Source organism: Acipenser ruthenus, chromosome 17 (assembly GCF_902713425.1).
Source record: "Acipenser ruthenus chromosome 17, fAciRut3.2 maternal haplotype, whole genome shotgun sequence".
In the NCBI taxonomy this organism is placed as follows: Eukaryota; Metazoa; Chordata; class Actinopteri; order Acipenseriformes; family Acipenseridae; genus Acipenser; species Acipenser ruthenus.
In genome coordinates this window covers 25,249,233-25,275,992 of record NC_081205.1, presented here as the reverse complement: position 1 = coordinate 25,275,992, position 26,760 = coordinate 25,249,233, and the positions used below count along the sequence as shown (strand labels likewise).

Sequence of the window (26,760 nt, the reverse complement as noted above, 5' to 3'; positions counted from 1 at the left end):
TGTATTATTTTACTGCACACATATTTTAATCTTATACAGGTTACATAGCCTCCTGCATATTGATTTTCAAAGCTTGGTAACTTGCTTTAGTAAATCTCCCTTAGTTAAGCAGTCCTTTTTTGTTTGGTTCACCTGAACTAAAGGAGCATTCATTTTAGGTTGAAATGCAAAAGCAAAGCAGGATTAAATATTTTAAATGGACCATTCAGTTTAAATAACTACTAAAGGGAAATGTATTATTATTATTATTATTATTATTATTATTATTATTAGTAGTAGTAGTAGTAGTAGTAGTAGTAGTAGTAGTAGTAGTAGTAGTAGTAGTAGTAGTAGTAGTAGTAGTATTGGGGAACTTTTAATATTGTAATATGTTTTCAGTATTTAGTGTTTAGTGGTGCTGGTGGTAGTATTTATTGTCCACTTAATTCAGCTTGTGAGATGTACTAAAGCTGTTCTATTGATATTTGTAAGGAGGAATTTAAAATAACACTATCTATTTGATGTAAGAGTCTAACACTTGGTTGATACCTGTACCACATCACATCATTTACTACACATTCTTTTGCAGCTCAGAATTCCTTTGAAGCTAAAGCTACTGTGTTAAGCACGCTCCCATTCTATCACATAGGTGTTCCGTTTTTGTTTTATAAATAAACATGCCCTCTTTTGTTATACAGCATTTCCACGTAGCTTCCTTTTTGTAGCACTGCTTCGTGCAGCCGCTCACTGCATCCTCTGCAGAATTTGGCTTTGAAACCAAACAGCGTCTTTCCCAAAGAGGCTCTGGTGACTGGCCAACTGTAAACTCCTGCCCTGTACAAAAGCACTGAAGGAGATTGTGTCCTTCATTTAATTGTCAAAGGTCAAAATCCTGCCTTCCATCACTCCACAGGCACATTAACCGTAAGTTCACTCAGCTGTCTGACCCCACAAATGGCTAGCCTCATTCTTCCTGGACACAGAGTTGCCTTTGTATTGATTTTGTAGTCCAAGTCTTAATATGTATCACCCATATAGTTCAGACGCAGTGCTTGGGTCCATCAGTACCTCGGAGAGAGGTGGCAATGCTGCATTCTGCTGTTTCTAATGTTGTTTTTCCTCTAGACAGGTTATTATTATAATTTATTTCTTAGCAGACACCATTACCCAGGGTAACTTAGAATTGTTACAAGATATCACATTATTTTTACATACAATTACATTATTTTTACATACAATTACCCATTTATACAGTTGGGTTTTTATTGGAGTAATCTAGGTAAAGTACCTTGCTCAAGGGTACAGCAGCAGTGTCCCCCACCTGGGATTGAACCCACAACCCTCTGGTCAAGAGTCCAGAGCCCTAACCACTACTCCACACTGCTGGTTATTTCCATAGTAATCAGGATAAGCAACACCAGTTATAGCCGTCACATACTATGTGCCGGATTCTCAAAGCTGTTTACTCCAAATTGTCTTTTTGTATGAAGGGAAAATAAAACAGTTATAATTATAAAACAATAAGAAACAACTTGAGGCGATTCACGAGCTTTTAAATGTCTTTGTTGTTTATTTCTGGTTTGGTAACTGGGTGTGTATTTACTACGTGAAAAAATCATGCTAATGATGTTTTTTAGGTAAATAGCTTTGGGAGTCTCGCCCATTGCCTTCCATGACCCATGTTGGTAGTCTTAAGTCTTGTTGCTTCCACCCTCATGCTTCAAATTGACCAGCCATTCAGCTATTCTTAATGTGAAAAGTCTAAAATATCAATTCTTCGTCCCAGGCGTCTTGTTAGTATATATATTTTTTGTGGAAGTAAGCACTCATTATTATTTCAGGCTACCCAAGACAATATGGTATTGAAAAATGTATGAATGTACTTTCAAATTCTTCTCTGGGTTTGGCTTTCTCTCTTGGTTTGAAGGGATTTGTTTAAAAACTTGAAAATATTGATTTCTGTGACCTACTTTGGGGTTTTATTCTCACCCTGAGACGTCTCACTTGACATCTTGGTGAGGACTGTATTCTGCATTTATTACTGTCTGCATTCATTATCACCTTTGCGCTGAATATAAACCTGACATACTGCTATACCAACTTTTAAAGGATTGGTCACCAAGGATTTAAAATCCAGTTTCTTGCCTCTTATTAAACATCTAGCAACGTTATCACTAGTCCCCTTTTTCTTCTGCTGAAGATTTTTTGGTTCTTTGCTTGTATTTTATACTCCAATTTCAGGTAATTGATATTTCACAGACAAAACTATAGCAAAGGTACAAGATACTGCATTTGAAATATGTGCATAACCCGAATTGACATAAAAATAAAAAAACAGGTGAATTATTCAAAGATTCTCAGCACAATAAAATAATGTTTCAATAAAAGTGGTCCTGCCAATTAACAGAATATACTAGTTAGATAACTAGTCACACTGTTTACCTTGATGAACCTGGTGTTTCATTACATCAGTAAGTATTGTCATTATTTAATTAAGTGTTTCATTAATACCAACTATATACCAATTGCCCAAATATAAATAGTAAAAACAATTGGCATTCCCATTGACCTGACTATGTACAGTCTTGAAGATAAATGACAGTACCCTTGACTGGGAAGTCGATGAAAACCAGCATGTGTAGAGACTTCTAAGCTGCAGGTTGGAGGCAGGAGGATGGGGGAGGTGAATTTATGAGGCTTGTCAACACAGCTGCTTAATCACATATTTGTATCATGTTTAAACCACGCTACTCTTTTTTTTTCATGGCTAAAAAAAATGACAAAAATGACAATTTTTCTTTGCATTAAAAACAATGAAAATGAATCTGGTATATCTGCAATTACGTTTATTTTCTATCTACGTAAAAACAAAATGATCTGTTTCAAATCCTTCACACGGTCCACTGTAACCACTGTGTGTTGTGCAGATAGCATTTTATTGTTGTTGCTTGGTTTTTTAACAAAGGTCAGAGGTCAGGGTTGATCTGCACAGTACTGGTCTGATTTCCAAAAAGGTTACACAGCTTTACTGTTACAGTATATTGATATTTGTTAAATGCAGAAACTACCTTTAACATTCTTGAAATGGAGTCTTTTAGAAATACAGTAAAAAAAATAAAAATAAACTATTAAACCCTGTCTAAAAAGGTTTAATTAATCAGAATGGGCTTAAAAAACAGTACTTAATAAAACAGTCCTTAAACAGTCCTTAATGTTTTGTGACTGGGCCCCATTTTATCAACAAGTTGGTTTAAACATTTCAAAACCTTTTTTTATGTAAATCTGTTACAAACAACAGGCTACAAATACGTGAAATTCATGGCTGACTGAGGGACTTTGGAATTTCCGAGATCTCAATTGACGAGCCAACAAAATACTATAAACACACGTCTGCATTTACCTGTTTATATAGAAATCCCATAGGACTTCAAAAGTGACCTCTACATGAGTCATAAATGACAACTACACAGGGAGTATAAATACAGCAAAACATTATTACTGCAAACACTTGCCAAACTTTCCTTACACTGGCACTTTAGACTTACTCATTTAGAAGATCTAGTACCCTGTTTATCAGGCAGGTTCGTTAAGTAGAAACAGTATGGGGACTATTTGTTCAAAACTTCTCAGGAAACCTTTGAAGATGAGATGCCAACGACGTGGTGAAGTTGAGATGAGCGGTATATTATTATATTAATTACGCTATTTTGAAAAATAATGATTTTACAGTAGAAAGTAATCTTTATTAAATCGTTAACCTTGGTAGAGGCTGATGAATATCACATATGTCATGTTTTAATAATGTGCAATTATTTAAGCCTATTCCAGTTGCTTTTTGTAAGATGTTTTCTGCATAACAAACATCACCATTTGGAAATTGTTTGCAAGATTTTAATATCTGGTACAAGTTTTATAGAGGATTAAGTAATGAATTAGTTATTTTCAAAACAAGGGCATTGGAATTGTAAGAAAATGCATTGAGAAAGTCAGAATTACTTGGTGTGATGACACCAAGGACTAGGCTTGGAAAATAGGACATTCATATAGACAGCCTGTCAAGGTATTTGGTTTTACGTGTTTGACCTTTGTTTCTGGAACGTAAACATTAACAGAGTGGTCTCGTACAGCTAACGATGCTAAATTGAAATGCAAAGACGCTGTTTTTCAAACAGTACAGATGTTAGCTGCAGTGACCTACATCATTGCCACAAAGATCCACATTAGAATGCAGATTTCGTTTGAGGAGGTATTAATTCACACTGCATTTTCTTTCTCGTGTTGGAACTGCAGAAAGAAATCATCAATCACCAAAAACAATTACATAAGCTGAAGCGTTATAGCACTTGCAGCGTTGGTTACATTTAAGATGGCTAATTTCAGATTGCGGAACATGAAAAGCCAAGCTGTATATGCCAGAAACCCACACTATATTACATTCTTACTAGTCTGAGGGAGACCATTGAGGTCATGTTCCAACCAGCTCTGCCCTTTGACATGCACTCTCATGCTGGCTGTCTGCAACCAGACCCAGTTCGTTTGTGATCTGCCTCTGTTTAGTGACTGCCTATCCCACTGCACAACATTGGCAAACCTCTGCACCCACCTGAACAGGCTAAACTGAAGTGTTGTATTACCCCTCCTACATTCTGCCTCAGGGTCTGCAAAAACAGAAGTAACACTGAATATATGATCACAGAATAACAGTTTCTTTTATATAATTATATATTCTCATATGATATAGTTCTATGAATAATGCAGTTTGATGTTTAGCACATACTAGGACTGATTAGATTGCTATGCAAATGGAATCCCTGACATTCTGTAATATATAAAACCTCTATCTCATTGTTCCAAGTCAGTTTCATGATAAAAGTTGTCTGTTTCCAAGACTACTGCTGTTTCAGGAGTCCCAAATGTGATGACTCAGTGGCCTATCTGGAGAACAAGCTTTGGGCAATAGATTGATGAGGTATGCCTTCAGAACTATTTATACACCTTGCAGACCTGTCACATTGAATTAGTGATGCAGTGTCTGCCCATTGTGGCAATACAACCTACTCATTTTTTTAATCTTTTGCCAAAGCATTTAGCTTTACATGACCAGCTGAATAATAGTGTATTTTGGCAACAGCTAGCTGTTTTTAATTATTAAAATATTTTGCCGTTCTTTAATCTTATCTAGTTTTGTTATGTTTGCTGTAAATTCCTAAACTGCATCTAATTAATGAACATTGCCTAGGGTTGTAATAAAGTAACAAGGCATAAAAATCAATACTGATTACATTGGGGATTGCTAAAAGACTTTATTTTACAAAATGGACCTGCATGTTTATGATAAAACTCATAATTCTGTTCAGCTAGAAATTCAAGGCTACAGATATTTGGGCAGATGTGCGTACTGTTTCACAAGTGAAGGTGACCATTGGAGCAGTGGTGAGTAGGCTTGAAAATCCTCTTTAGACAGATGAAGGTAATAGGCAGCCTGACATGTGGTTTGTGTAAGAAGCATGTTTAGTCTCTGGAAAGATTAGCCTAAAAGTTTGCATTTTTCAATGACAGCTGCTATATATTTTCTAATCTTTTATGATGCAATTTAATGTTGCATTGGTGCTATATTATTGTTTTATATAGCTGCTTTAATATTTTAAACCCTGTAGTCAATTGAAAAAATACTCTAATGACATAATAATCATTAGTTCAGCAGGTATTAATATGAAGAATTATGAATGTGTACTGTAAATAGTTGCAGAATTTGTATAGTACAATGTTCAGTGGTAGTAGTCCGGTAGTCTATATATTCATAATGTACGTAGAAAATGATTTTCTTGTTGTTTCCTTGGTGGTTTTTAATACCAGAAATCAATTTAGACAGTGCTAGTAAGTGGATGATGCAGTTGCTAAATAACTGAAGCCCTTGACCAGCAAGACAACGATTTCAACATATCATTTCACTTGTAACTCATTGGTGAGCCTTTGACTGCGTCTTTCTAATTTGAACCAGAGGATATTTTAAAACTCTTCTGTTCATTGCATCCATAAACTGAAATCAGAATTGAAATGGGAAATTGGCTATCATTCTACCCAGTGTATATAGTCCAGTGCAAAGTATATATGTTATTGTGATATAAATTAATACTAAATAGCAACCAAAAATAAAGAATCATTTAAGTCATTAAGATTCCTTATATTTTGCCTTAAAATTACTGCTTATATATTAAAATATATTAGTATTTATTTTACAGTTACATTTGAAATTATAGGTCAATGAGAAAAAAATGTAATATGATATTGTTATTTACCAAAAATGTACAAAATGCACTGTACAGCATGTAATGTAAAGCCCCTCATTACTGATTTATTGCTACTGTTGGAATACAGTCTGCTGCACTGGGAGTGAGAGGAAGTGGAAGCTGGGCCATTCTTGTATTGTTTGGGGGGATTGTAGGAAACAAGGAAATCTCCAGAAGCTGGCCAGCAGCTTTGATTCAAATCCTTTCTGGAGTCCTAAATATAAATACACGAGAGCCTTGCTGTATCTTGAGCAGCATTTACTTATAAAACCAGCACTAAATATCCTTGAACATCATCCGCAAATGGGGTCATTAATGTGTAAGTACTTTTTTTTTTAATAAATAAAGATTTTTAAGCTTTAAATATTTGTTTTTATATGGAACATATTTTGTTTTTGTTTATTTATTTTGGAAATGTATTTCTCATTAGACAGCCTACTGTAAACAGTAGAAGATTTTAGGCTTTTTATGAGATGAACTGCAAAGTTTATTTGACAGCCTATAGTATGTACAAGGATATGAAGTCAATTCTTTGGGAGCTGGGGTGTGGCCTGATGGTTTTAGTTGACTATTTTGATCCAGGAGATTTTACTTAATGATTTATATTGTGACATGTGTCAAACACTTTCATGTGTATCCTGGAACATTCCTATTGAAAACATACAGCCATGTTAATAATCCTGACACAAAACCTGTCTCTGTTGCTGTTTGGAATATTCAATGTGGATTGATTGGCGAAGAATGGTCATATGGTATTTATCCTGTTCTGTCTGTTAGTCAACCAAAGACCTGATACACTCGTGAACTATCTAACTAAATCCTATTAGCAACTAGGAAGCCTGCAGTCTGTGCCTCTCTGACTCTGTGCTCTGTTCCAGACCACATGTCATATAGTACATGATTTGACCAGTACTTCCAAAACCACTCATTTACTCTAAGAATGTGTGTTTCTTTATTACGTCATGCCCTTTCATTCCTTATTGATACTAGTCAGAAAGAGAAGGATGTGTTGTTTGAACTTCATTTACATAAAGAGTATATGGTTTTTACTTATGGACTGCTTCTATTAAATCTCAACTGATTTAAACTTGAACATTTAAAAAGAAAAAAAAATGTTTATAGCATTAATGTCACAGAGTTTTATTGCAGTCATTCATTAATTAGATTTTTGTTAAAATTAGACAACTTTTATTATTACTGTAAAAAGAATAATGACGTATTATCATGATACCAACCGGGTTGAAAATGAAGCATCTCAGGGATGCTACATTTGTGCTGCATGTACCAGGAGTCTAGTCCCTTCATAATCTATGAGAACCAAATAACACAGTTCCACCACAGTACACATGCCTGTCAAGATGAGAGGTTCATATGTCTACATTTTATCTCGCAGTATCAGGTGTGTTGATTGTAGTTTATTCTTAGAAAACACTGCAAGGCTGTAAGACAGGGAAGGCATTGGGGAGCAGGAGCTCAGTAATTGAATTACTGCAGCAGTGAGCTTTCTTGTTGCAAAAATAACCTTGGATGAACTGGACAGAGAATTAAGTACCGGCAGCTCAAGGGCATTGCAGGCTCGGAGAGCCCGTGTGGACGCTCAGAGATGCTGTCAGAGTACGTAAACTACTATTCCAAAATGGACGGGAATTCACCAAGGTACCAGACGGTGGCTGCTAGTTGTCCTGAGTGTGGGCGCAGAGTGTCCCAAAACAGACCCTTCACTGTGGTCCGGATCTCTGAGGGGGAAATGGAGTCGTATCATCACTTCTTGGGAATGTGTTGTGATTTGGAAACTATGGCAAAATTAAGTATGCCTTCTTTTTTTAACTTCATATGTGTGAATACTGTACTGTGCCAGGATGTCATGCTGTTCCTATATATTAGTAATGATCTGGCTGCATACTGTTTAACATTGATATAAGTCTGGCTGGATGAAAACAGGTATATAGCTGTCCCAATAGAGTACTGAGTGGGGATGTTTATACTGTGGCATATTGAGGAGGATGCTGAAGATCAGATGATGCCCTGGGTCCGCAGGTAGCCTTCTTTCTAAACCTAGTTTGAATTTTTATATGATATACTGTAAAGCTAAGTTTGGTATAGCAAAATTACTTCAATATAACTCTGAATGGTCTTAGCAAAAGTGAAGGCTTGAAATAGTTTGATGCAAATATGCATGAACTAAACATTTGAATTTGTATGATATTGTCTATAATGTTTTACTTTATAGTTTATCTTTTGAAATTCCCAGCTGAGTACTTGGTTTTTTTTTTTTTTTTGTGATTTATTATAAAAAAAATAGCTCTGTGACATCAAAGCACAACACATCCTCATGCAGTCTCCCTGTGCACAATCAGCTAATCCTTTTGGGCACATATAGCAAATCAAGATTTTATGTGAGTGCCCTTACAAAAGCTTACCTTAGTAAAAGCATAGTTCAATAAAGCATAGTGAAAGCATGATAAAGCATAGGGAAGCAAGCCCAGAGACGTAAGAGAAAGCATACTATAAAAAAACATGGCAAACCATGTAAACTGTGTTAAATGCATAGTATAACCATGGGGAAACCACACAATTACTGTGCAAATTTACCATGGTAAACTTGTATAAGGGTTTATTGTGCAAATTCTGCATTGATTCATTGGTGACAGTCCAGCAAAGCAACCAGTACAACATAGTGTAATCTAACTAAACAGCACAGTGACAAGCGATAAAACGTTTTTGACTTCTTGGGTCGTTCCACTGGTAGCTGCTCATTACCGCCTGTTAGACAGGACTTTTAAACAGATTCCTAACTTGATTCCCAACTTAATCCATTTATTGTTTGTTAATTCCTTGATGTTTGGGGTGCTGTAAGCTTTTCCATGACATTTAATTCCAGGGAAAGCTCATTACAGTCAGTGTGCTGCTGAGAATATCTTACACCTCTTTTAAACGCAAAACATACCTGCTGAATGTGACACAAAAGTAGGTTCAAAAGTCTTTATTGGGTGCTTAGTATTAGTATTAGGTGTACAGCTGTTTAGTCTTGCTTACAAGTCTCACTCACATTTATCTCTCATTCTCACTTCCTGTATCCCCTACCTAAAGATCAACCCACAATCAATTTACGGGAACCCTAATAGTCACTAACTAAGAAACCTTAGCGCTGCAGCTAGGATACAGTGCAGCAGAACCAACCATTTACAGTTCAATCACGTTATTTTCTAGAAGGACGACTCTGCTGCTGAGCCCTGCACTTTCTGTAGCACCATTAAATGGAACATTGTGTTTGTTCTTTTCACCTGCCCATGAGCTGGTTTCTGGCACATAGATTTGCTGTGATCAGCTGCTGTAGACTGTGCACATATTAAGTCTCTAAGGGGAACAAGTTAACGCAGTCTCATCTAATTGAACCCACCTATGAAAACTACTGGTTATGCCACTCAAAGAAAGTCCGAAAAAAAAAAAAAAACCTTCAAAATCAATATATACATGAATCATTTTGTAAGAGGTGCAGGAAGTACATGCCAGCGTGGGTGTCCTAAACATATTGCTGTTGTCAGTTTTGTATTAACATAACTTCTTCGCCCACAACAAAAAAAGCCTCATTATCATGGGTGTGTCAGCAGTGTCTCCTGTCATCTGGAGGTAATGAAGGGAACTACTTCAAAAGTTTTCCTACACAGAGAACAGATCAGAAATGATGGATTGATCGAAAGGCTGGAGTCTAAAAGCATTTTGACAAGGTATCTTGAGTCCATTTTATGCTCTACTGTTGCTAACTGCAAAAATATTACATTTTTTATACTACATTTTTTTTACTATAATGAGGGTTTCTTGTTTTACATTATGAACTGATTCAGTAGTTCAGGAAACACCCCCACAACAATTTGTAATAGAATTAATTTGTAATGATGATTATGTAACGGGATGACTGGGTGAGGCAGTAGACCCCCCCAGCACACATATTTTTTTACATACAATTACATTATTTTTTACACATTATTTTTACATATAATTACCCATTTATACAGTTGGGTTTTTACTGGAGGATTCTAGGTAAAGTACCTTGCTCAAGGGTACAGCAGCAATGTTCAAGAGAAAGCTTCTGGATAGTTCTACAATAGAAGTTGGTATTGGCTGGTATTATTGGGGTTCATGGTAAATGCTTGTTCATTCATACACATGTTGGAGTAGAAGTGCAGAGGTTAAGTTCTGCAAATTATTTTAATTTGACAGGAATGTTAAAGGATGTAAGTTCACATGTCCGTTCATGCAGAGCCAACAAGCCAGCCTCTGTGTCAGTGCTGTTGTAAATCTGTGAAAAACCGGGAGCTGCACAATCTACCAATAATAGATTTCCTTCTTCACTCATGTTCTCTGCTAGGTCTGCTGGATCTTATTTACACCGAGCCATGAAAGATTATGTCAGTGAGCGGAGCAGTACAGCTGCAGGAGCTGTTAGACTGGAAAAAATGACCACAGAAATTACTTCCCACAAAAATGTACGTCTTGCCAGAGCTTAGGCACAGCTGCTGTGTTTAGGAAGCCTAAAGGAGGAGTGAAGTATGAAAATGGTAGCAAAGTCAAAACACTGCACAGCATTTATTCTTTAAGTTTGTCTGAGTCCATCTGGCAGCTTTTCTTCACTTTTAAAATGATGAGACGAAACAGAGCACTTATAGGTAAGTGTTTTCACAGGCTTTTGGGGCTTGTTTGTTTGAATATGTTCATGTACCTACACAGCTGTGATTTTATTTAACACACGTTCTCTGGCTACTGTAAATAGTTTCTAGTTGGGTACACAAAAGTAGTGACTGATGTATTGTAATGCATTAAACAAAAAGTGCACTATACTTGCGAGTAGGTTTATCTGCACATTAATCTGTATTACTTTTTGTTAAAATTAGCAGTACTAAGCAGACCAATTTATATTGTTGTAGTGACTCATTTTTAAAATGTTCATTTTTAATTACAGAGCACATTTGTTTGGTTATTAGTCTTTTGAGTGTCCCATTACATAACCCATTGAGGGGCAGCATTAGCTTTGTTTTTGGAGGTGTAGGTGGAGTTTAAGTGTTTTTCGTTTGCTAGACACATGTGCCGTCCACCTGGAGTTCTGATTTCAAAAGCCAAGCAAAATGCTACTCAGTCAAGTCTTAGTGAAAGATCAAAGCTTTGACAGGCATGCCAAAACACAGATACACTAAGTAAAGTAAAAAACCAAGTAAGAATCATTCTTAAACTACATTGTAAATGTACAGTACAAGACTGGCATACTGAAAAATGACCAGGCACATTTCCCAAGGCAAACTTTTATAAAAGTTACAACTTATTAAGAGAACACATACCAGTAGTTTTAACGACCAACTAATCATATCCTTGCTACATCATATGTCTAGAATCAATGCATTTCTATGTTTTGGCTAAAGTCGCTTTATTAAATTATTACACATAATTGTATACATGTCTGTTATCTGATAATATTCATTTTAGGCACCACAAGTTATTCTAATCATAATAAAATAAATAAATAAACAACTGCTATTAACTTCAAAATGAGCTTGATCAGCGCATTAAATAAAGTAGCTCTCAGTGTGATTGCACCATAACTGCCAGCATTGCCAGCCCAAACCAAGCAGGTACTGTAGCTGTCCAAACCCTTTCAGATTTTGTAATCCTGCTCACTTCAGATGCCTGATAAACTGAACAGAAACCTTGTCTACTGAATTTCCTTTTTCCGTGGACTACTTATATTGACAGAAATGATCTGTGCTGCTCTGTATTACTAATACTGGGAGCTGGTGCTATCACCCCGTGACAGAATAGTCATTATGCTGTAATTAGAAGTAGGGAATTAATTAACTTAGAATGCACATTTGAGACACTGTTTGTAAGGATATACTGGTGTTTTAATGTCTTAATGCTATCATAAAATGTAATTTGTTATTTTATTTAGCCTGTTTTTGCAAGAGAAACAGAAACTGTACAGCAATCTGTAATGCACGAGGCAGTGGTAAAAAGCAGCTTTATACAGAGCCTGCTGTGAACAATGGATCCCCAGTGTGTTGCCATGGCTCTGTGCTTCAGTCAGCTACTCTCCTCATTATCCTCAGTGCACTCGTTGTTCAATCTGCCGCACAGCAAGATACCTTTCTCTGCAGGAAAGTGGATTTTCTCAGCATGTGAACTTGAGTAGAATGCAGCAACGTATTTGGTTCAGTATTTTTACAGACGCCGGTAAACTTTATTTATTTATTTATTTTTTTTGGCGACAGAAATTATTCCACTTGACAAAAAACATAGAAGCAACATGATAATCTTATCCTTGGTGTTTGACAACATTACCAATGTAAATCTTTCACACTTCCTTCCATTTAATCATGTAGGATCAGGGTGTGCTCCCTTTGTAGAGAGCTGAAGGGACTCCTGCAGCCTATAGCCTTCGACTCTTACCTTTCATCAGTACTAAATTCACTGTGTTTGATAATTCCTAGAGCCACTTATTTGGCGTGCTAGAATTTAAGTTCTTAAAACTCATTTTCAAGAGATGTAGTGACTGCTGTGGCAAAAAGATGTGATGTACAAAATATGTAGGAATGTCATTGTTCAGTCACTCATAAAATACATTGTAAACGGGATGGTTGTACACAAATATAAATTGTCTTATATAGGTAATACTTTACTAAAATATATTCAGACAAATGTGTAGTGTAACTTTACCACTGAAATCAGTTTCTGTGGGGCTGGTATAGTCTTTATTTTATGTTTTAAAAAAATGAAAGCGCAGCATATTTTAACCAACACATTGTATACTGACAAGCTGCTTCATATTGAAACTATTTGGCCTGCATTATCATGATTTAAGACAGCTTGCCCAGCTGTGACACATTAGTAATGCTTAAACTGTGGAGTGATTTTTGTGAAATCCAAGAGAAACGCTAAGGTAGAGTAACAGGAGGATGTTTTTTTTTTACTGGCACTTAAAAAAGATAATGAAATGACTTTCAGGCTAGACGTTCAGCCAGAATTCAAATTCATCTTCAGTAGTTACCCTACTGGCACACAGATATTTTCTTTTTACAAATGTTCCCTTTTTAAAGTAAATGCAGGCTTCTGTAAATCACATGTTACTTGTTTGTGAAAGACACACTAGAGAAGGCTTGTCTTTGCAGCACTATTCAACTTTATATTTATGTGTGACCTTTTTTTGGTTTTGGTACATCTACTCATGAGTTATTTAAAGCCTGTTGTGTTTTTTTAACAATCTGTTCTGGTGGAATAAATAAGGAATGATAAAATAATACATTTTTTTCTGTTGTCGTTTAGGTTCACTTTGTATCATTTTCATTCATCACATCATGGCAACTATTTAAAAGTTTAAAGTGCCCCCATAGCAATAATAGAGCTCATGTTACACTCTAAGAATATCTGGTACACCAGGGTGTAACAACTAAACTGCCCCCAAGCAACACTTAAATCCACTAGGAGAGGTTGCAGGGGGGGAGGTTAATTGTTACACACTGGTGTTAGGCATGATTTTGCAAGCTTTATTAAGGCTACAGGGGTGCTTCCTTATGTGTTTTAAAGAAGAATATATTAGATACAAACAGCAAGCCAATCCTCTTTAAAGGAGTAGAACAAACCCAAGTAGATGGAAATCAGCAAAAGTAATTTAAAATACAGGTTTATACTCCTGAAACTTATTTATAAGCACATTTAAAAAAAAATTAAAACAATGAATAATAATAATAATAATAATAATAATAATAATAATAATAATAATAATAATAATAATAATATTTTTGACTTGGACTTTTAAAGCTAAGAATCAAGAACTCGTAATATATGACTATTTTTAAAGCACAACGCAACACAAAGTTTGTGTAAAATTGCTTAGAATACTTTCTCTTTCCTGGCAGTGAAAGACATCTGCAAGTTCTTTAACTGTGCTTCACTGTCTACTCATAATAAGCGCTTCAACAATTCCTTTTATTCTGATTACCATTCAAGCATTGAAATCTAAAATAAGTGAAAAGTGGGTAAAGATATATAGCAAACCTGTACAACTGCCAAAAATGTAAAAGTTATTATCGGATTTGCTTGAACTCTTTCATAAGTCATTTTTCATCCCCTGGCATACTGTGTGTATATGGTCTGCTTTCTGAACAGGAAATTGTGCATGTGTAAATTTGCCAGCATTTATCTTATTAAACCTGGTTACATACACTATACATGATTTACAGTATTCCTCAGCACAAGGCCATATGGGAAGGCTAATATTACGTAATTTGCTTGTATAATGGCTTAGTTTCATTGGATGCAAAGATGTACGAAAGAATCTGCAAATCACAGGGAGTGCTTGTTAAGTTATCCTGCTTACTAGTCTCTTTTCCCCTGATGAGATGTGCTGCAAAAGATGCACAGTATGGATTGTCATTATGGAGACACATCCAGAATATAAAGATGTATCATGGTTTTTTAAACACCTCCCAGCTCAGTTACTTTCCTTTTGTGTGCAGTGTGTGCCCCAGGGAAATTTGAATAATATACAGCAAATATACTTTCTTAACATCAGTTTAGTAACTATAGAAAGACAACCCTAAGACATCAAATAGTTCATACAAAAAAAATGAACAAGTTTGACCTTAATATTTATGATTGAGTCTTTTTGAAGATACAGATGGACTTAAATATTAGTATATTACTTTCATTTACTGGTCTGCTGAATTGAGTGTCATTTCTAGACCCATGAAAGAGTTGTTTAGAAATGTAAACAGCTTGTCTATGAGCCATCACCATATTCAAATACATGAACTAGATTTGACATGACATAAGTTGAGGTGTTAGCTTATTTATATGTAGGACTGGTTGTTATTTCAAGCATTTGAAATGCAAAAGTGGTAGAATCCTGAAGCAATTCAGTGTGCTGTGTGAGCTGTGCAATTCAGCTCTAATTAGTTTAAAGGGGCAATTACAAGAAGCCAAAGCATTCTTTCCTATCAGCACAGCAACTTTCACGCATGTTCCTTACCATTTTGCTGCAGATAATTATTAATTTTTTTTTTTTTACCATTTATCCTGCCACTACACTAGAATCACTTTCTGTGCAGCAGGTATTAGGACCCTGTATTGGAAGTCATATAATCAGCACAAGAACTGAGTGAGAGGACCAGGTGGTGTCCTTGTACCTGCTGCACAGTATATCAAAGTGAAATGAAAAAGTCTGGAAAAAAGAGCCTTCATTTTATCTAAGCCTTTAAAGGTTTAAACGTTTAAGCAGTCAATGAAAATACAAATTGTATTTTACTACAGTACACATGCATAGTATTGTATTACACATTTAAACCAACAATGTCCTGTATCATCTGCATCCTGTATTTATTTATTTTTTATTTTATTTTTTTCAAAAAATATATAGTATATTTATACATTGTAAATCACTGCAATTGAATATGTGACAATGGATGGAAATGGGAAATAAATACAACATTAAAATATAAATATGCCTATAAATACTATATTATGACTACTTTTTTAGGGTGTATGACAGTTTAAACAGTAAACAGTTAAGCCAAAAGGTTTGTATTTTTAACCTATTAAAATTACTGCCTAGCTTTTAGCGTTTCCACTTGCTTTTTTTGTAGTCAACAAAAAGATTAGGCTTATTAAACTCTGGAGTTAAGTCAGACTCAGCAGGCAGTAGTTGGCAGTAGTTTTGTCTAATTAGTAGGATGTAAAGGAAATGGTTGAAGCTACCAAGAACACTTAGTTCTGTGTTGTGGTTCTATTGCATCACAGCTCTTAAATGCTGTTTAAAGGAATCTTTGTTCTAAATATACCGGTAGTTTCATTGTGACTCTTCAGTTGAGAAGAGCGAGCCCTTTTTAATGTGTGGACTCTGTTAATACAGTCTTTTATTTCCCTCAGCAGTGAGGGTTTGTAAAACAGAGAATGGTGGGAGGGTGAGGAAAGAGCCTTTGGTGTCTAAAATAGACATTCATTTAAAAAAAAGGCACTTTGACAAGATGTTTTGTAGGCTTTAGAAGATCTGCAGCGCAGCGGAAAATGCATGACTTCCACTAGGTTTTTCCAAAACCGCTTACAAAACCAGCTTAGACAAAAAAACACAAGCAAATGAAAATATACAGGAATATGAAAAAGACCCGTGATATGACATGCATCATAGGCTATCTGCTATGAAAATGGTCATATGACTAAACCAGTGTTGGCCTGGATTGTAATTCCTGCAGATCTCCTTTGTGTATGTATCTTAGTTAGTGTCATTTTGTTACGATACTAAAAGCTGTCCTTGACTTACTGCTGTTAATCTCTCTTCCTTTCCTATAGATGAAATAATGCAGCAGGAAATACGACCTCTGCTGGCAGCCGATATCATAGAGCAACTTCACAGACAATTCGCCATTCTGTCAGGTAAGGATCCTATTCTCCTTTTCAATGGCTGTTCATTCTTCTACTTATGATCCTGTATGTGTGTTTGTGCACATGTCCCCTCCCCCCAGACCCACACACTCTCCTCTCTGTGTTTTAATAGTAATTAACATAAACAGCATTAATATTAATAAAAAACAGTATAACAGGTATTTTATTTTAACATATTCTGCATCAAAGAGTTTGTAAGTCAGTATCTGACGGGATAATCCTATGCCAAGAGATCATTTTCCATTTTAGCATATTGGGCTACATCCAGAGCTCCCTAGAAACCAACACACTGTATTACTTAAGCGTAATACTAGTCTGTATATAATTTAGGAATGTAATGCTTCTGTCTGGCTGTAGGTTGGTACGCTAATTATTCCCAGTGATACGTGTGTTACACCTGACCAGGTCTTCTTCCTGTAATATACCTTAAAGCAATGATGTCCTAATTCCCTCCCCTCATTACCCTCCCTGAGTTGCTGTAGCTCATAAATCGCATGTAGAGAGTATTATTTGCCCTCCTCCTGCACCATTGTTCTGAAATCTGAATTGGGATTACAGTAGTCTGGTTTACACAGTCAGATAATAGCCTCGAAATATTGATTGCACTGAAGAATAAATGAAAATGGAATGATTAGTATGGCAGCCAATTCTCTATTTAAATAGTCCAGCCCTAAATTAAATTAAGGACAAGCAAATAGCTTAAAAGTAAACCGAGATCCCAATTGTTTGATCTCCATGTTGACTGTTGATAAAGTAAGTAACTGTTATGGAAAGCCATTAGTTGGATTATAGCAAGCTGTTCCATCTTTGGGAGGTCAATAGAATACATTATAATGCACTTCCACTTTGGACATGACAAACTGGGAGCTCAGTTTAGTTTTCTTTTTCACTGGAGGGAAATCAGAAATGCTGATTTGTTCATTGAATCTAAGTAGATATCACTTCTCATTTTGCTGTGGTCGATACACTTTTTTTCCCTCTACGCTACACAAATGATTTGAATTTAGGGGCTAAATTATGTAATTTTTTTTTTTCCTTTTTTTTTTTTTTTTAAGAAACATTTTTTCTCCATTGTTTGTAATCCTGATTTCTGTCATTTAACTTTTGGGTCTTTTAAAACTTTGCCAATATTTTAAAATTCCAAATAATTGAATAACATGTTACATTTGTTTAACATAGTCCTTGGCAACTGTTTTAATAAACACTTCAATTTATTTATTTTAGCAGATACCTTTTATCCAAGGCAGCTTACAGAGACTAGGGTGTGTGAACTATGCATCAGCTGCAGAGTCACTTACAACTACGTCTCACCCGAAAGATGGAGCACAAAGAGGTTAGGTGACTTGCTCAGGGTCACACAAGGAGCCAGTGGCTGAGGTGGGATTTGAACCAGGGACCTCCTGGTTATAAGCCCCTTTTCTTTAACCACTGGACCACACAGCCTCCTAAGCAATACTACTTCTCATACTGTATAACTGAAAAGACTTGTTGATTGACAACGAGTCTACTAATGTACTGTATATAACAGGCTGTATTGTTTAAACAGTTTTTTTTTTAAATTCTATATAAGCAGACGGCTGTTCTCAGAGCGCTGTGTGTGTGTGTGTGTGTGTGTGTGTGTGTGTGTGTGTGTGTGTGTGTGTGTGTGTGTGTGTGTGTGTGTGTGTGACCTATTGAACACAAATCAAAGAGCCTTGTCTGCTCTTGTGTTTCTAGATATCTTCACAGCTTCCGTCTGAAGTCTGCAATCTGCACTACTGGCCCTGCCCTAGCCTAGATCCACTCTTTTGATTTTGATTTTGAATTCTCTCAGGGTTCTGGTCTACAGTATTGTCCCTCAACATGTAGTTGTTCCAAGAATGCCCAGATCTACTTTATCCACTGTGGCCTTTTGGAACAGATAAACCTTTTTTTTGAAGCTGATGAAGTATTTCTTCAGAATGTATTCATTACTGGGGTTGGTGGTTGCCACTCCTTTTCATTCATGCCAACCCACCACCATTTACTGCAAAATAAGTTTTTCTTCAACATAAATAAAAATATGATATGTGACAACATGTTTGTGACGGTAGGGCTTTATATTTTCCCTTGTGACCTTCTCTTCTTGCAGATGTTCCTAGGTTTGATGTACGTATTATCATCTTTTTTCTATCTTCTTGTAATGATCAGTCCGTTTCTGCTTTCTGCCTGGATGATTCAGTGCTGAGGTTATAAACTTCTCCAGATGTGCCTGTGGCTGAGCGGTTATAAGGAGGGCTAGACGTTTTTGAGAAATATAGTTCAAGGATGTGGTAGTGGCTCTAGCTGTTAATCCAGATTCTGAGAATCAGCATTCTTAGATGATGGCTGTGCTACAGCAGCAGACAAGAGAACTGACTGTAAGCAGGCTAGTTGAATGTCAAGGGGGTTAACACTTCCTGTAATCATCTGTGTATAAATACTCTAAATAACACCTGAAATATAAGAGCTTGTACTGGGATGACGATCCCTTCAAGCAGTGCCATGCACAGTACTTTACACAAAAACCTTACTGGGTTTGGACAGATAATTAGAAACACCTGCCCTACCACTGTCCTGTTGCTGTAGGGCCACCATGAGGAGGCCTCACTGATTTACCCTTACAAGTCTATTTTGATTTGTTCTAGCAGGCTATGTGACCATTCTTTAGTAATTGCCGCCAGTCTGTTCTCTAGAATGGCGAAAATGTTGCATTTAAAACATCTGTGATTTGTCCAGTCTTGGATACGGAAGCACAAATTCAGATCTAATGCTTTGCCCGTTGTGCCTCAACAGAAGATGCAGTCTATATAGATTGCAAAATATATGCATTTAGGTATTTCATTTGCATCCGTCGTGTGAAGGTGGCCGTTTCTATATATATATTTTTTTGTTGGTCTGCAGTACACAATAGATTCATGCTGTAAAGGGACTTACTGGAAAATCATTGCTGAATCTCAAATTGATTTTACAATCCACAGTTTATTGGAGCCACTGTTGCCTGAGAGGTGAGATAGCACAAAGAGTCTGGTGGTGACGGAGTTGAAGTGACAAGGAGTGGTGGTCAGTGGTCATGGGCATCAGACCCTTAATTGCCAAAATATGATTTATTAATACATTCATTGCATGGAGATGTGAATGGAACAGAAGGCCATGCTAATATTGCCCTTGTCCCTTGTCCCTTGCTATCATTATAGCTGAATTAGGGCGCTGCTAAAGTTAAAGTGATAAAGACAAAAGCAATTACATCATTCTAAGTCATCAAGCATAACTGTAACAGTATTTGATAAATATTCATCTAGCCTTGATTTTGAGCCAACCCGATAGATAGGTCATAAGGTTTTAAAATGCCTGGTTTGTGCGGGAGAAGTCATCATGATTAGACCTCTGCTGCCATCTTGTGGTGACATGCGGCTCTACATGGTTTGCTGGTTCACTTACACAGATGAAACAGAATACTGTACATGCAGAACTATAAAATAAATCTAGCATAACACAAAAGACATGTGCAAAGACACTCTTCTTAGTCTTTCTCATCTCAGAATTTTCCGATTTTTTGGTAGTTATGTTAGTGGATGATTTAAAAATACTCACTTTTATTATTACTGTTTGGCATTTATAGCCAAGGGAGTTATTAATCTAATTCCTCGCCTGGATTATCTCTCAATTTGCAAAAATATTTACATAGTGGAAAATGCTGTGGTCATTTGCTGTTGGGACCTTGGGCTTGAACACCTATGTTAATCACCATTTCCTCAATATCTGCATTAGAACAATTCTTTCAGAAAGGAAAAACGCACCCAATAAACTTAACAAACCTGAAATAAACAACTCAGACATTTTATTTAGGGTCTTGTAGTTTGTCTTAAGTATTTCTTATTTGTTTTAGAATCGTAATTTTTGTTTTATCCTGTCAGGAAAAAAATGACACTGACAGCCATTTGGAGTAAATAGTTTTGAGAATCTGGTGAGAATGGAAGCAGTTTATTCATTCATTTTTTTGTTGTTGTTGTTGTTGTGCAGGGGGGAGAGGCAACAATGGAGCTCCACTAATAACATTTCCTGAATATTCTGGCTTTGGGGATCTTCCTGATGAAGATTTCCTTAACGTTGTAACATATCTCACTAGCATTCCCAGGTAAGGTTATACTGGATGGGGCAAAAGCATGTGGTTCCAGTCTGGGTAGCACAGTACGAATGTCCTTTCTTAGGAATGATCTATACTGTATATGACTGAATGAGACATCAATATACATAAATGTCACTAGCCTTCACATTTAAGTATGTGAAACCAGTCCTGAGGCTCGCATACAAGACGTGTAAGTGTAATTACAAAGCTGGTTGTGTTTTTAATTGTCTTGTGATTTTCAGTCATGCACAGGATCTCAACACTTACCGCTGACAAGAGGCTATCGCTAGCACAAAAAGTAAACTCTTTGTGGAAATGAAAGCAAAGTATTAAAAATGTGGGCTTAAGAGCATGCCAAAATAATCTATGCTGAATAAAAAATAATTGTACTCAGCAATTGATATTTAACATTGGTTGATGAAAATTACTTTTGTGCAGTAGGAAAAAAAAGATAAAGGTTGAGGCCTTCCTGGTGTTGCCTATGGTTTTTATTTACAGAATGCTTTGTGACTGGGCACAGGCAGAGTTAAATTAGGGGGGGGGGAACGACTCTCCAGCCCAACAAAGACTTATTTCACAGTTATTTCACTAATATTGTGCATATATAAAAACAGATAGGGATGAGCTTTCTGTGCAGGTCTGTTAGGAATATCATTTAGAGGAACGGTAGTTCCTCACGCCAAGTTATCAGCGAAGTGCAAAAACTGCCAGTCTATACAGCAAGGATAGTTTACGTGTTTTCAGGGTATTGGCGCAGCAAAAGTAAATTAGCCAAAAGCACCAGTTCACTTTTAATTTGTAGTTCCAAACACTCTTAGGTGAAATGTAGAAACAAAAAGTAAATACATGTCATACAGTAGAGAAATAAGTCGCCAAATTAAGATAAAAATGTCCTTATACACAAGTAGCCCAATAAAACCAGCCATAATTTGAACCTCTCACCCACCAATTCACTTACATTTTTCTAGGAAAAAATGGAATTACAAAGATTCCAACCGCAATGCGTTTTCGATTCAAAAACAGAATTCATGTTTGACATTGATGGATACTTCTGATGAAAATGACTTTTGTACTGTAGCTGTGTTGTTATTCCAATACAAAAGTAAAGGTTAAGTAATGCCTGGTGTTGCCAATACAAGCAACAACAAAAAAATCCCTTTGTTTGGCTTGTAAAACATTATTACTGCATACTTGCCAACATTTGGAAATTGTTCAACAGGACGCTCGTTTCTGGGTGGGAGGGTCATACGCCTCATATACATGGGAGGAGTCATACGCAAAAAAATTATCATATAAGAGATGTATCCCTCCCCAACTCAACGCGACACGACCACCGTGTTAGTAAAAATAGACATAATGAAGCTTTCTTACCTTTAGTGATCAGCAGATGTGTCAGCCGCACGAAGACACAGCGTGTGGTTTTCACTAACTCTGCTGTGCAGAATAAATGTTTTTTTTTTTTTTTTCTATGGGTAAATATCGGGACGTTCTTCCTATGCATCGGGACGCGGGACATTTGCTAGAAAATCGAGACTGTCCCGACCATATAGGGACTGTTGGCATGTATGTTAATGAAGGGTTGTTGTGGTATTCTACCATGTCAGAGTTAGGTACTACTGAGACGTGGGGCAGTTAGTCTCTTTAAAATCCAGCTAGCTCCCTAATGTGAATGCGACTGCAGAACAACCATTAGAAACTGAAACGGTTAATAAGTTTAAATTGTATGTAAATATACAATATCTGTATGTTTTCTCAAACTGGTTTCCATATCAAGGTGAAAGATTAAACACCAAGGTTGAGGATTAAACTGCAAATTGTCTCCAGCCCTGAGAGCAGTTTTAGATAAGTGATTAGAGCACTATGGATGAGGGTCCCATGGGAGAGCAGATTTGGGGTTGCTCAGGCATGAAAATGAGAAAGCAGGTCCTATTGTTTTGTGCAGCTTGAAAATGCAAGCAGCAGGTGAGCTTTTCTGATTACCATACTATTTATTTATTTATTTATTTATTTATTTATGTATGTATGTATGTATGTATTTCTTAGCAGACACCCTTACCCAGGGCGACTTACAGTTGTATACAAAAAATACATATCAAGAATTACAGTACAATTAAGAGCAGGATACAAAATACAATGACGTCAGTCCTAATAAGAGCAAATTCAAAACACAGTATGATTTGATATCTGGGCAGTTCAAGAGCAGATAACAGTGTTGATAATTACATCAAGGTTAGATACGAGTGCAAGTGAAATACAAAATACTACAGATTGGTTTAAGTGCAGAATTAAATACAGTAAAATAGGTAGCAGATAAGTGCAAGTTAAAATGCATTAAAGGCAGAGTGCTATATTGTCCAGAAGGGGAGAGTTGAGTTTTACAGGTGTTGTCTGAAGAGGTGTGTCTTGAGGAGGCGCCGGAAGGTGGTCAGGGATTGGACAATCCTGACATCCGTAGGACGGTTATTCCACCACTGCAGGGCATTTCTGGATAAACAAACTACAGTAGATCTAATTGTATGTACATGATACATTTGAAAGCAAAGTGATTGAATCACATACTGTAAGGGTGTTACTGTTATTTAAATCTCTGTGTTAGGTAAATTAACTTCTGATTGCAAACAGATATGGATATACAGTCACTCATAGTGAAAGGCCTCCAGAAATATATTTAGCAGGTAGCAGTTTTGCATTTTGACCACATGATAGGCAAATATCTATGTTGTCAAGTAAAACAGGTCACAGCAGACCTATGACATTTTTTAAAGTATTAAAGGTTAGACACTCCTATATATATATATATATATATATATATATATATATATATATATATATATATATATATATATATATTTTTCACAGCACACATATAGATATTAATGCCAGTGTCATTTCTTCTCACCACGGGTTCAATTATATATATATATTTTTTTACCAAGCCTTACTTCTCCTCACACAAAACTACTGTACTGGACTTTGTTTCTTTTTTTTTGACTGGCTGTATAAATAAAATGTGCAGCCATTTATTTTATTAAAGATACTTATTTGTGCAGTCTGTAGAATCTGTTTCTCACACAGTTTTTTTCTGCTTTTCTGCTTTAGTCTGGAGGCTGCCAGCATTGGATTCATCATTGTTATAGACCGACGCAGGGACAAATGGAGCGCTGTGAAGGCGTCATTGACACGGATAGCGGTATGAACATGAACACTACATACATTTTAAATACATTAACATTGCCTTTACAATGCCCTTCTTCAATTTGCAGAATGAAAAGTATACATGAAGAATAGTGGTTCTCAAAAGCATAGGCCCTTCAAATCATTTCAATGCAAACAACTCAAATTCACGCTGATATTATAGACTCTTAGGTAGATATCTTCTAGAAGTGAAAATTCTTCTCAACACTTGTTGTTTTCAATTTGTGTAAAACCATCCGATTCTGAAATATGAATTTGAACATGTAAGAGGTTTTGGGCACAACTATATACAAGTACACATATACACTACCCTTCAACAATAATTGTGACAGATGAAAACATGTAGAACAACTGAGGAGAGGGGGCATATTAGCCCATTGCTGACTAGCTATCCCTGAGTACTAGTTTTCTGAAGGACTTTTCAGATAAGTAATGTCTTAACGCACTGGGGAACTAGGAGGGGCTATTCAACAGATTTAAAAAGTGGCCAGTCTAAATACCATTGTTTAAACATTACATATTTACAAATTCTTGTACTTTACTTACTTTTTACAATTGTTCAATAAGTAAAACATTGGAGAAAAGAACTGTTGCTTTTAGAGCTTCCACAAATGGAAACTCTTTGCCAGGTTCCAGAGACAGGAATTTCAGTGCTGTGGCTGCTTGTCGCCTGTAGGGGGCATTCCCAGGGAACCTGCAGCTTGTTCTGGTGCTGCGTCCCTCCCGCTTCATTCAGAGAACCATCGCTGACATTGGCATGAAGCTGCACCGAGATGACTTTAAAATGAAGGTACCGGTAAGCATGCGCTCCTGTCTTATGTGTTTTTTACAAGTCCCACTTTAAACTGCAAGTTTACCCCCTTTCCCCTTCCTGTATGTTTTTCCTGTACTGTTTTTTAGTGGAGAAGATTTGTATTTAAGGGTGCAAATATGATATCAACATACTACATTTGATACATCTTCAAACATGCATGCCTGTTTGGTTTTGTTTTCTGATAACAGTTTAGATCCCCGAACAGATAAAAACATCCTAACGGTATATCCCATGGTGTATGCATGCTGCGTGGTCTGTGTGGTTTACCAGTGAGCATGTTGCAATGTCTCATAGCTGACTTCAGCAGAAGCTAAGTTTGTTGACCTTCACATATGTGTTCGATCATCAGTTGTTCCCCTTGTAGGGAAATAAATCTGACAAATGATTTTTTTAATCAAAAATACTTTATATGTATAAAAGAAAATAATGTTAATACAATTGTGTAAACATTAGCTATAAGCAAGCAAAGACGCGCAGGTTACAGCATGCCCTAATGTATACGTTTGTATCATAACACAGACGTCCGTGGAGTCAAATCAAAGAATTGACTGATGATTCAATACTAAAACATTACATTAAATACTATGAATATATTAGCATTTCCACCCCATTTCTTATACTCTCTTCCAATCAGTATGGATCCACCCTGCTATCACACACCTTCAACACACCTCCTGGTAAGGGGGGAAACTCGCCCAAATCTATCACATTCTATAGTGCGTCACATTCAAACTAGTCCTTTGTTTGGGGTTCTGTTTGGGGTTCTGGCGATCTGCCTGGATGCCAAGATACGAGAGACTGCAAATGTCTTTTTTTTTTTTTTTTAAAGAGAGACAGGAACATTGCAGTCTTGCTTAGCTAGTTACATGTGCTTTAAGGTGTATCAAAATATGAAAATATAAAAATTCATACAAATAATCAACTACATAATTAATACTTTATGAAGAATGTCATCTCCTACACCCTATATTAGTTTAAAGTAGTTATAGCTAACAAAATAATTCCAGAAATATTACTTATTAGGGTTCAAATGTGCAGTTTTGAAACAAGCACATATTACAGCAAACGTGTATCTGGTACTAGGTTAAAATAAAGCTCTGTTTGCTTTAAGAATGCTGACATACTGTACCCTTTCAGCAGTCTCTTCATCCTATGAAATGGAGGTATCATTAGACAACGAGAAGGAAGAATAAATCTAGCTTTGTTTGGCTGGTACTGTATATGAAGTACCAGTCATGTTGTGCATTGGGGGCATGTTGAAGTGTAACATGTTTTGATGGTCAACATCACAACACGTTAGGTTGCTTACCGTAAACCTGGTTTCTGTCCACCGTGATAAACCATTCGCCCGGCCGGGCAGCCTGGCAAGTACGGCGGATGCCAACGTCTCGTTCTGTCCCGTAGCAGAGTATAAGAGGGGAGCATTGAGCCTACCTGCCGAGACACCATGCATTTTCGGTAAGAATGTTGCAGCAATTCCTCAACCACTGGTCCAAAGGAATGGTCAGGGGAAGTAGGGGCTGCTTCTGAAGGAAGGAGCCACCTTCCCATTAGGCCGCGATCAAAATCACATCATGGTCCTCCTCAGCAATGCTGACATCCGGTTATGTAACATCTGGGGCGACCACCGGTGCAGGCGGGGTCAGCTCCGGGGCTGGCGTTATCGGCTGAGCTGGGGCCAGAGCAAGGGCTTGAGCCTGCTGCCTGGCCAGGGGCTCCCAACGCCGCGTACAGCTCAGCAGTGCTAGCAGGGGACGTTGACCAGGATGTGCAAGCGTGGACTTTAACCATGCTTGATGTCTGCAGAGCCCCAAGGGCGTTGTTTAAACACCAGAGGGTGTAGACCTGTGTATTGAAGCACTCAGGCACCAAAGATGCAGAAGCACCGAGGACACTGAGTGAGGTAGAATACAGTACTGGGGCACCGAAGA

The 26,760-nt window shown here is 36.8% G+C and overlaps 1 protein-coding gene across 16 annotated transcripts in view; it reads left to right on the top strand.

Annotated features, from left to right (window-relative positions):
- LOC117422987 (guanine nucleotide exchange factor DBS-like) overlaps window positions 1-26,760 on the top strand; it is a 92,622-nt gene that overhangs the window by 7,344 nt on the left and 58,518 nt on the right. For 9 of the 16 annotated variants that reach the window (XM_058990213.1, XM_058990221.1, XM_058990220.1 and 6 more), the window contains exons 1-5: window positions 7,872-8,077; window positions 16,602-16,685; window positions 20,715-20,829; window positions 23,920-24,010; window positions 24,692-24,811. In XM_058990213.1, coding sequence (XP_058846196.1) covers window positions 7,873-8,077; window positions 16,602-16,685; window positions 20,715-20,829; window positions 23,920-24,010; window positions 24,692-24,811 — 615 coding nt within the window. In that variant the 5' untranslated portion in view covers window position 7,872. Of the gene's footprint in view, window positions 1-3,530; window positions 3,660-6,458; window positions 6,589-7,871; window positions 8,078-9,953; window positions 9,998-10,585; window positions 10,937-16,601; window positions 16,686-20,714; window positions 20,830-23,919; window positions 24,011-24,691; window positions 24,812-26,760 lie in introns of those variants that run through there. The other 7 variants (XM_034038280.3, XM_034038263.3, XM_034038264.3 and 4 more) reach the window with 6 other exon arrangements.